This window comes from Bidens hawaiensis, unplaced genomic scaffold (genome assembly GCF_021521415.1).
Source record: "Bidens hawaiensis isolate Kalapana, Puna unplaced genomic scaffold, B.hawaiensis_p1.1 tig00011690_1, whole genome shotgun sequence".
Taxonomy (NCBI): Eukaryota; Viridiplantae; Streptophyta; class Magnoliopsida; order Asterales; family Asteraceae; genus Bidens; species Bidens hawaiensis.
Window position 1 is genome coordinate 387184 of NW_027491923.1, and position 11700 is coordinate 398883.

The 11700-nt window shown below is 32.5% G+C and overlaps 1 protein-coding gene across 1 annotated transcript; it reads left to right on the top strand.

Moving 5' to 3' along the window:
• The first annotated feature begins 7430 nt into the window (after positions 1-7430).
• On the top strand, positions 7431-8421 carry LOC143538702 (heat stress transcription factor B-4-like). Its single transcript, XM_077032197.1, has 2 exons — positions 7431-7679; positions 7806-8421. Exons 1-2 carry the CDS (start codon positions 7431-7433, stop codon positions 8418-8420), a joined length of 864 nt encoding a protein of 287 aa, XP_076888312.1. The 3' UTR covers position 8421.
• Positions 8422-11700: the final 3279 nt, after the last annotated feature.

Below are 11700 nucleotides of genomic sequence, written 5' to 3' on the forward strand. Positions count from 1 at the left end.
GATGCACCCGCCTTAGCATCATGCGGGATGGCCAAATCATTCACGCGTGGCGCATATAACATATGCTCACGCTGGTTCTTAACATGGTGCGCTCGCGCAGGTTGCACATAACAAATGCACGCGCTTAATATTTACAATCACCTAATTATTAGGTTGATTACTTAGCTTATGGGTTTGGGAAATTACCGGTTGTCACAATATAAACCAAGTGAATAATAAAGAAACTTAACTATGTTAGGTTTTTACTATTTTTGAATAGCGTATGGTGTAATTACGAATTTGCGGGTGAACTTTTACGGATTTATGATTTTTCTTTTTAAACTAATATGTAATAGTTTATGTTTGTTTGTTCTTTAGAGTCGTTTATGCTTATTTGTCCATTAATGTTCATTAGTGTCATTAACGTCTATTTGTCCATTAGTGTTCATGTGTTCGTTTGTCCATTAATGTCTGTTAGTGTTGTTTGTTTATTAGTGTCAATTAGGGTCCATTTACAATACTAATGAATGGACACGAACGGACACGGACAAACTCAATTTCTTAATGGACAGACACAGACATGGATTTTCGTTCGGTAGAGTGTTATGAATCGTTCCTTTGTCAAAAAAAATGTTTAACGGACAAACACATACAAGGTCTTGTCCGGCTCGGTTTGGTCCGCTTACGACCCTAATAGCAACATCTAACCTATTTAAGAACCTTCAAATTGCGATGATGGGCATGGAGAGACAGGGAAGCTAACAAACGGATATAACATAGTTTTGACAAAATGAGCTTTTATTCATTATGTAGAAACGTCTTTTAAACAAATTAAAACTAGTCAAATGGATACTCTAACTGTTATGATAGTCCATCAGAAAGCAAGATGGATGGTTTATCCTACTATACTATTAAAACAAATGAGATTGCCGTCACATGCTTTTTCTCTATTGGTCCATTACCTTTGTTTTAAAATATATCTTATACTTCTCTAATTTTCTTAACAATTAAATAAATCAAAAAGAAATTAAATTACTAATAATTAATGTAAGCATTTAACTTTAAATTTCAAAACCAGCTTTCCAATATTCAGTTGTTTCAACTTTAATACCCGGTGTCCTTGATATTCAATTCCTTTTAACCTAATCACCCAAATCCCTGTTTCAATCGGCCATTATTTTACATCGATCCTATGATGATTTCAGTAGATCATGCAATTATAATCGACGCCGAAGTTTGGTTAAATAAGCGTGATCGACGATAAGATCGGTAGTTAGGACTTATGAGAGTAAATAAAGTTGGTTTTAATGCTTACAGGTCTTATGATTTGATCATTTTGATTATATTTTAAATAATACATATTGAAGATACCAAACATGAAAATTTATTAATTATGCATCTATTTGTGTTCAATAGTTATTATATGTTATATGAACATTAAGATTAGCAAATACTATAATACCAACATTAAAGTTGTTATTTTAAATTTCAATTATGTGTATCTACGTATAACAAATAGACCTAAGTTTAAATAGTTTTTTTAAAATTTAGACACTCACTTGGCTTTATATATTTGAAAACAATCAAATATTACTTATTAAATTAGAACGTTTATTATATAGACAGTAATTGACTGAATTTTGGTTTGACATTTCTTATTTTATGTATAAAATTCAAAATAGAGAGTTATTTTTAAAACTTGTCTTAAGTTATGCCTTTAAATTCGCAATCTTTCCCTTTTTTTTACAAATGATGTTAATATAATTATAGTTGTTTGATATTGCAATTAAAAACTTCTAAATACATTCTATATTTGTTTATGTGTTCTAAAATACTCATCTAACCCATGTCTCACTATCGATTAATTATATATATTTGGGTCTAAGACTCACATCTACCACATTGTATCAAGGAATGTTTTCAATATCGTTTCATTAATGTATAAAATTTTGAAAAAAGGAAGGGACTGAACGAACTCTACTAAACGTTGGATTTGAATCACAGGCAAACGATGTTAAGCACATATGTGTATTCATGCGTAACATATATGGAAAAATGATCGATCAAGTTTTCCTTTCATATTTTATTTTGTTTTTTTTTCCTTTTGGTTTTAGAAGGAGAGGTCAAGGATATATCAGTCATAGCACGTGCCAAGTTGAAGACGATATTTGCCTAAAGGAAGGTAAAATATGGCATTATCTACACCATATTCGACTTTTTGTTTAGACTGCTTCAGGATACGGTGATTTTAAAGTTCAATATGTCATTCAACGGGTTTTTCTTTCATATTTTTTTACTGGTTTTAGATAGGAGAGAACAAGGATATATCAGTCACGACACGAGTTAAGTTAAAGATGATATTTGCCAAAAAGAAGGTAAAATATAACATTCTCTACATCATAATCTATTTTTTGTTGGTTCATAATACTAATACTCTGATTTTATCATTTTAACAATAAATATTTAATTCAACGGGTTTTTCTTTCGTATCTTTTTTTTTTCTGGTTTTGGATAGGAGAGGACAAGGATATATCAGTCATGGTATATTGGAATGCGTCAAGTTGAAGAAGATATTAGCCAAGAAGAATGTAAAATATGACGTTCTCTACACCATAATCTACTTTGTGTTAGACGGGTTCATGATATTACGAATTTAAATATTTTAAGATATTCAAAGTATATAAAATAAATAAGCTAATCTTCTAATCTAGAAAGAGAAGAAATGACAAAGAAAATATATATGTGTGTGTTGAAAGTAGAATGGTCAAAGAATGATGGGCATGTTGTCCATAGGGGCGGGCCTGTTGACCCTCAAAAGTTCGGTGTTGAATTGGCCCGTATGGAAGTTGGAACATTTATCGTTACTTTTGGTAACTCTAGAAATTTGGTCAGTTTGGATTTTTCACTTCAGTAATATGGTTGGTTTAGTTAATGGAACGTTTAGATTTAAAACATAATTTGTTAGAGATGAAAGGTTTTTATCTATTTCATAATAAAGTCGATAGGGATGTTTGATCTTTGAGAGGTAGTAACTGAGATATGGTTGTTTTTTAAACTAAATAATTATAACTTGATTAATGATTTTTTAATCTTGACAGAATTACAAATTTTGTCCTTTAAACAAAGCCAAATTACGGTTCGTGTCCTTTTATTAGTTTCCTTGCAGGCGGTGTCCTTTAAACATTTTTTTCCTACACGTTACGTCCTTTACGCTAACTGGGTTAGAAAAACTCAGTTAAGTATGACATGTGCCAGACATGTGATGGGCATAATTGTAATTTTAATGTATCCTTAAATTTAAAAAAAGAAAAGAAAATATATATAATACCTTCCCCTCATTTCTCTCTTCTTTCTCTCTAAGCCACCACCATCACCATAAATTCCGACCACCATAAATTCCAGCCACCTCGTTGCAGATTCCATTCAACCCAAACAACCAGATTCTCAAAATTTGTGAATCCCCAAACAACCAGGTTCTCCTCCGGTTTTCTGTCGTTTACTCATTGAATTTGTCTAAACACAAACCAAGATCAACCGCAACTCACCTCCACTTTCTTCGATTTTCAACTTATTCATAAGAAGATCGGTTAATTACCTCTAAAAGTTACTTTCTCTTGTCGATCATTTCACTAGACCTTGCTTTTTTACTTCCGATCTTGATGTTTCTAGACTAATCCTTTATGGGTTTTTGATTTTATGAACTGGGTATTTGATGGTTTCAAGTTTTGATGTTGTTTTTAGATTAATTTTTTGCTTGTAGAAGAACAACTGTTTGATCCTTATTGAAGTGGGTCGGTGATGGTTTTGAGTTTTGTTGCTGCTTTGAGATTAATTTATTGTTAATTTTGTTTGAAGTTTGGACAAATCCTTTCTGGGTTTTGATGGGTTTTCGATTTTATGAACTGAGTACAGGCGAAACTAGGGCTTACGTGTTGTGGTTTATGTAACAGGCGATGGTGGTCAGTGGAGGAGGCCGGTCAGGCAGTGGGTGGTTAGGTGAATTGGGTTTTCGGATACGGGTTTTGGAAAAGGATGGGTCGGGTTCGGGTGATAGGGATCGTTTGCGTTTGTGAACGGAAAGTGTGGCGGCGGTTTGTGAGATGGAGGGGAAGTGGTGGTGGTGGTGGTGGTGGTTGGAGATGGGTTGTTGACGGCGATGGTAAGAAGTGGGAAGTTGGATATTAGGGAGGAGAGTAGGTGGGGGTATGGAGAGGAGGTGGTGGTGGTGAGTTGAATGGAATCTGCAACGAGGTGGCCGGAATTTATGGTGATGGTGGTGGCTTAGAGAGAAAGAAGAGAGAAATGAGGGGAAGGTATTATATATATTTTCTTTTCTTTTTTTAAATTTAAGGATACATTAAAATTACAATTATGCCCATCACATGTCTAGCACATGTCATATTTAACTGAGTTTTTTTAACCCAGTTAGCGTAAAGGACATAATGTGTAGAAAAAAAATGTTTAAAGTACACCGCCTGCAAAGAAACTAAAAAAAGGACACGAACCATAAATTGGCTTTATTTAAAGGACAAAATTTGTAATATGTCTTTAATCTTTGCATATTTTTTTCAAAATGTTAATGCAAGGGTTGATAGGTTGTTTTAATACATTTACGATCCAAAATAGGTTGAGTAATTATCCAAATACATGTACATTTTGGCACGGGTTGGATTGACCTATAATAGTTTTTGTCCAACACTTAATAAAACTTTTTATGCACTTAGCGTAATTTATGTCCACATAAGTTAAAGGATATAATATCGATTTCACATAGATACATCGGTTTAGTTTGGACAACCGACAAGTACAAAAGGTGAATTGAATTATGGGCCTCGAAAGCTTAGAGTTAAAATTAAATGATTGGTTGATGTATCCAGTGTTATGTGCCGATTTGAATTAATAATAAAAGAGTTGAATCATATTATTTTATATCCGCGTGTTTTGATGTAATTTTGGTTTAATCCAATTTGTTATTTGGATACAAATCATATCATTATTTTATATACTTTTTTAACTTTTTATTGGGTCAATAAAATTGATAAGAAAAGGCTGGAATCTTCTCTACCTCCTCAATAATAGCTAAGTATGGAACTTGAGCAAATTCAGGAACTTCGAGCAAAGTTTTCACTATCCCGAGCAAATTATATTATGCTAGTAAGGTTATCTTCTTGAAGTTTTCTAAGTGTCAAGCTTCGAGCAAGCTACACTTCGTCAAGCAAGGTTGGTATTCTATCGAGTACCAATTTTCACACAAGCAAACACTTGATTGTCTGAGCATAAACCAAGTTTACAAGCAAACTTGGTTGGTCGAGCAAAGATAAAATAAATGAGGATCTCAAGTTTGCCTGTGAGAAATAAGTGGATTTATTCTAAGTATTTCTCCAAGCAAAGTTCAATCTCGAGCAAGTTATAGTACCAGAGTATACTTTGCTTGCTCCAATAACCCTTAGTGAAGATTGAAGAGATCAAGAAGAACAAGTTAAACAGAAGACAGTTAAACGTTATAGTTTGTTTTGCAATTACCATTAACAAAAGTAAAAGCCAGTCTCCCACAAGATTGAGATATACTTTAGAGACCTGGTTTTTACACATGGTCAACTGTATGTAGCTTTATGAAGAGTGAGGAATAAATACGGTGTTAAAATGCTTATTTTAGATAACAAGGTATAGCTACAAATAAAACAAAACAAAAAATATGTTTTATAAGAAAACTTTTAATATTTTATGAACTTTATGTTTTTGAGTTTTCAGTTATGTTTGTAAGCATCGTACTATAAAACTTACTTTTCGTAAATTTATATTTTTAATAGCTTTGTTTCCACATGACTATGAATTGCAATTATAAATTATATTGCCATCTCAAAAAACATATTCAAAAATATGTTTTCCTTTCAAATTGTATATGTGTGTACTTCAAAATTTCAATATTTTTACCCGTGTCGTACACGGGTCAATAACCTAGTAAGGTAATAAACAAGATAAACAGTTTAAAGAAGGTTTGACCTTCATAACAAGATCCGTGGAGATCTTGTGTTTCGAAAATTAGATTAGATCTAACATAAAACCTATTATTTACTGTAGGCTAATTAAAGAAACATATTCAACTACATAAGACTTATTTGCAACAAACTTATTACCACGTGAATACATTAAATCTTTTCAAACATGATTCAAAAATCAAACATATGACTTAAATGTGTTTCAAAACGTTTAATGGGTAAAAGTAATATACTAGTAAAAACATTCCGGCCATATGTGCACCTATAGTTGGATCCAATGTATAAACATGTTACAAATGAAATGTCATAACAAGGCTAGTTCATGTTCAATGGAAGAACCAGACCGGAATACCAGTGTGTATCGTGGTTTTACCATCTTGTGCATTAGTCATGCTAAGTGTGTAGATGTACTTTTGTGTATATGATCAAACGCGTTTTCGATACTCCCCAAATAAACTGTTTTGTGGTTGTTGGCGTTATTCACCAACATTCACTGGTGTATTATCTTCAAACTGTTTTTAGGTATTTAAGGATATATAATTTAGTAACATTCAAGTAACATTCAAATGTGCGTTCACCAACATTCGAGTAATTACTAAAATTTAATAAATTTATAAAACCGATACCAACTATTGATCTTAATAGAAAACCCATAATAAAAATTCAAAAAAACCCATATTAAAAATTCAAAAAAAAATAATAAAAAATCATAACGCAAAACATATATATATAAAGGACAATAAATCTAAAAAAGCTAAAATGTTTTTTCCGTTATCCTCGTTAAAAAACGATTTTATTTCATTTGTGGTGATAGATTCAGTTTCATTTGATAAACGAGCACATCAAAAATGGAATTGGATTTCAAATCCTTACAATTCTAGTTCCTTTTGAAAGTTCAGATTTCATATACAAATCTCTCAAATTCAAAATCATATGCTAATTCCAATTTTATTTTATTATGTGAAACGAACACACTGTTACAATTTTTCAAGGCAACCATCAACTTCAAAACAATATATAGTTGAAGAGAATAAAGTTGTTACCTTCTCTTGTGCGTGCGGTAAGCGCACAAGTAATTAATTCAAGATATATTCATACTACTCTCATTTATGAATAAATAAATAAATAAATACATTCAGAAGCAGCTAGTGTGTGTGTGAAAGAGAGAGAATGTGTGTGTCACGGGTTCATCTTGAAAGGCCCTTATTTCACAGTCCTAGACCAGACAAGACACACAGACACATATTCTCTCCTTCTTCTCTACATAATCGAGGCTACTCTCTCTCCTCTTTCTCTTCTCTCTCTTTATATATATATCTATTCTATGATTCTCTCTCTCTGTTAAAATTAAAATTTTAAAACTTAACCCATTTTGGCATTTTCACACCTATCAAACTCACTCTCTAGAATATAATCTTTAAGAAGAAATTAAGTGTTGATACATATAGAGAGATGTTAGATAACGCATCATGTGACGGTGGGATATTATTATCACTAGACTCCCACAAAGCAGTGCCGGCACCGTTCTTAACGAAAACATATCAACTGGTTGATGATCCGACCACCGATCACATCGTCTCGTGGGGCGAAGACGACTCCACGTTCGTCGTTTGGCGCCCGCCAGAGTTTGCGCGTGATCTGCTTCCAAACTACTTCAAACACAACAACTTCTCGTCCTTTGTCCGACAACTTAATACCTATGTAAGTCAAATTAACAAATCAAAACACTTTGCATTCTGGTAATGTTTACATTGTCACAATATTTATTATATTAATATATATGATACCGAATGATTTAGTTATTTTTCTTGTGTTTTGATTATTTAGGGTTTTAGGAAGATAGTACCGGATAGATGGGAGTTTGCAAATGAGTATTTCAAGAAAGGCGAAAAACATTTATTATGCGAGATCCACCGCCGGAAAACATCACAGCCTCAAGCGACGGCTAACCACCACCCACACTTCATCGGCATTGGCAATGGTTTCTTTGCATACCCAACCACACGAAGAAGCATATCTCCACCAGACTCCGATGACCATTTATACTCCGACAACTCACCACCACCACTATGCTCCGCGACGGCGTTGTCGGAGGATAACGAGCGGCTGCGGCGGAGTAATAATATGTTGATGTCGGAGCTTGCACACATGAGGAAGCTCTACAATGACATTATTTACTTTGTTCAAAACCATGTGACACCAAGTAACTCATACCCTTCATCACTTTTGTCATTCAGCGACATTAATCAACAACCATCGTTTTTGAACGTGAACAACGCTGCTGTTGATAGCAAATCCACAAAGCTTTTCGGAGTGCCATTGCTGTCGAAGAAGAGATTGCATCCAGAGTATAGTAGTAGGAAGGTGGAGAGTCACAAAGCGAGGCTGGTTCTTGAAAATGATGATTTAGGGTTAAACCTCATGCCCCCATCTCCCTGTTGATTGATTAATAATTAAGTTCCTTTTTAGTGTTTTGAGAAAATATATATTCATTGATCAAGAGACCTTGTTTAGTTTAGTTAAAGAAATATTATTGTGAACTGCTACCTTACTTTTTAGTTTGTGAGATCTGTTCTTTTTAAGTGTGTTTGATGATGTAAATATTAGAAAGTTTTCAGATTCTCCAACAGCGGGAGTCAGGGAACTAAAACACACTGCGATGTGATTATAATGATCTTCTTTGTACCACCAAAACTGGAACACTCAAGACGCGTTCTGCATTGGTGCTAATGCACGAACCCGAGAATATGGCGCAATACCAAACAAAAAGAAACCTTTAGATGAAAAATTAACACCAGATGCTATTAAATTATCTATCTGTTGAGACTACGAGGGTCAATGATGATATGGGCTCGATTACCAATCTCTTGTTTTCCTTCTTTAGTATTTCTTTCTGCGGTTTTTTGTTTTGTTATCTGCATGTTTCAGTTGAGGCTCATTGATGGCAGAAAACTGAGATGTCTTCTGTGCATTTAGGACCTCTCATAAGACAAACGTTGATGTTCAGTGCATTTATGGTGATTACACGTACACTATTTATCAACTCTAATCACACCTTCATCGATCTCTTTTAACTAAATTCAAGTTCTTGATGTGGTTTAAGAAAAATATTAATTCACCTTTGAACAATGACCTTTGATTTGTTTTTTGTTACATAATATTCGTATATAAAAAGTTTAAAACTAGAAATGATAATCATGGAAACTATTTTCAAGATTAAAATGATTTGACTTGGAGAAGTAGCACGGAGCATGATCCAGGAAAAGAAGAAAAGAAAAAGGGAGTCATCATCATCATGTCTTTGTGATTAATCTTTTATTAAACTATTGTCAAATTTTTTTTAATTACCAATTGACTAACGCTGTGTACTCCGTATGCGATTTATATCGGCTAAAGGTAGCCCGAGCCGGCCACTAGTCCGGACGGACGGAGCCCCTAGCGGTCCACCTATTGATGGATTCACCGGATAAAACCCGACCTCCACGCCCGTCAAATGGCACGATTGCGAGGAGCCGGTAAAACCGGGTGAGATCAGAACTCGTACCCTGACAAGTCAGGGTCATCCATCATATCTCCCATATAAATTGGTTATAGTGAGGTTTGAACCCCTACCTCTTACTTGTAAAGTGAGTGCTCTACCATTGAACCATATCCAATTTATAATAAACTATTCTCAATAAAAATTTAATTAAAAAAGAACATATTTTTTAGGGTCAGGCTAAACGTACCCCCCTCCCTTGCTATCCATACCCCCCTGAACTTTCATTTTCCCTTAACATTTGTAATTGACATATTAGTCCATCTTATTTTATTTTATAATTATCTTAAAATATCAAATAAAAAACTATTAACTTCTATTTTTGTTTTACAGTTTTTATATATTTTTATTATTGATTTTATTATTTTATTTCTTTAAGATCTTATCAAAAGTTTGTTATTTTTTACATGTATTAAAAAGTACTGTATGTTTTCTCTAGCAAGTTTTTTTATTTTTTTTATTTTTTTATAAAATGCATTTAAAACAATTTGATTTTATTTGTTAGGTTTGGATACATGAGATTAATATTACCTGAGAAAATAGTCAATTTTTTTTATCAAGTTGTATTTTATTTAACCATTTTACTTATAAAATATAATATTATTTTTTATAAAAAATGTAATATATCTCTTAATTAAAAAAAACGCCCTCCAAAGATTAAAACAAGTATAGGAAAAAATATTTTTTTAAAAACAAGAAAAAAACGTGTTTCATATAAGAAAAAAATATTTTTCTAAGTAAGAAAAAATATGTTTTTATTAAAGGCTCTTAAATATACATAAAAGGGTAAATAGAAAAAAAATGTTAAATAGAAATAGAAAAAAAAATGCTTTTAGAAAAATAATAACGATAATAAAAGATAACAAAATGACAAAAAAAAAACAACAAAAATGTCTAAATTGTATTAATGTAAAACTTGAATGAGGGGTATGTTTAGTAAAAATAGATGGAAGGTGGGTACGTTTAGCAGCACTCATTTTTTAATATGTTCTTTTTTTAATTAATATAATATTTGCGTTTCTGTCATGGCATGTGTAAAAAGTAGACAAATAGATGAAAACAAAAATGATTTTAGAAAGGTGTAAAAGAGAAGGAAGTTTGAGTTATTCGATGAAAGTGAAGTATGGGCGAAAATATAGTCTAAAAATGCTGGTTTCAAACGTTCCAATCAATCCAAATTAAACACTTCTCTTCCTTTCTTCTTCTTCTTCTTCTTCTCTTGACTAGGAATATTAAAAAGGAAAAAGAAAGCACATTCAAACTTCAAAATGATATCATGTCTTCCTTATTTTTATATGGTTAAGGTTATCCTTTATTCTATTGATCGATAATTATGTTGTTTTCAATCATATCAAATATGAATGAATTTAACAAAGATAATTATAATATCTACTTAAGGTGTACGTAACAACCGTCGAGTTGTGACGATGGTACATATCCGATGCTCTTATATATATGGTTCTAAATATTATTTTCACTGGTTTTCTAATCTTTTCAGTGTTATTCATCCATCATGAGTTGAGATTTACTTTTATCTTTAAATTAGTGGTTATTGTGAGGTTCTCATGAGTATTATTATTTTTTTTTAACTAGGGTTTCTTATATTTTAAAAGAAAACAAAATGAAGGTGTACAAGTTTATTTAGGCGAGATCTAGCTTTTGTCTGGCGGACAAAATGGTGAAAAGCAAAAGCTACTTTATTTTGAGAAAATCATATTTCTTATTCAATACTATTATTATTTTGACTATATGTATGTATATATGAATATGAGAAACTTGGCCGTCAAGTGTAATGATTTCCATCCGAATAAGAAAGCCCTAGCTAACCCTAGTTTGGCATACCTACTTGGTAAGCTAAGCTTCTACTATTTTTTACTTCTTTCGATGTGCCAGCCACGTGGATGTTGCATGTGAGACTGAGTAGAAGGTTACGTCTCTTCCAAACTGGTGAGACTGAGAGCAGGAGTAGTATATTGCAGTAGATCCCATCACAATTCATATTCTAACAGATGCACCCCTCACCTTTTCACCTTAAAACATATTCCTTCTAACTTTTTAATATATTCCAAGTGGAACCTTACTTTTAAATGTGAAACAAAGAGTAATATACACCAACTTTGCATTTGTGTGTAGATAATTATTGGATATAGTTATGTTACATTATATGCGGTGCGCGCATATAAT

Excerpts from the sequence above, each read along its gene's own strand:
- LOC143538702 (XM_077032197.1), top strand. The coding sequence starts at position 7,431 with ATGTTAGATAACGCATCATGTGACGGTGGGATATTATTATCACTAGAC. Across the intron at positions 7,680-7,805 it reads TCCGACAACTTAATACCTAT|GGTTTTAGGAAGATAGTACC; the intron begins GTAAGTCAAATT and ends TTGATTATTTAG.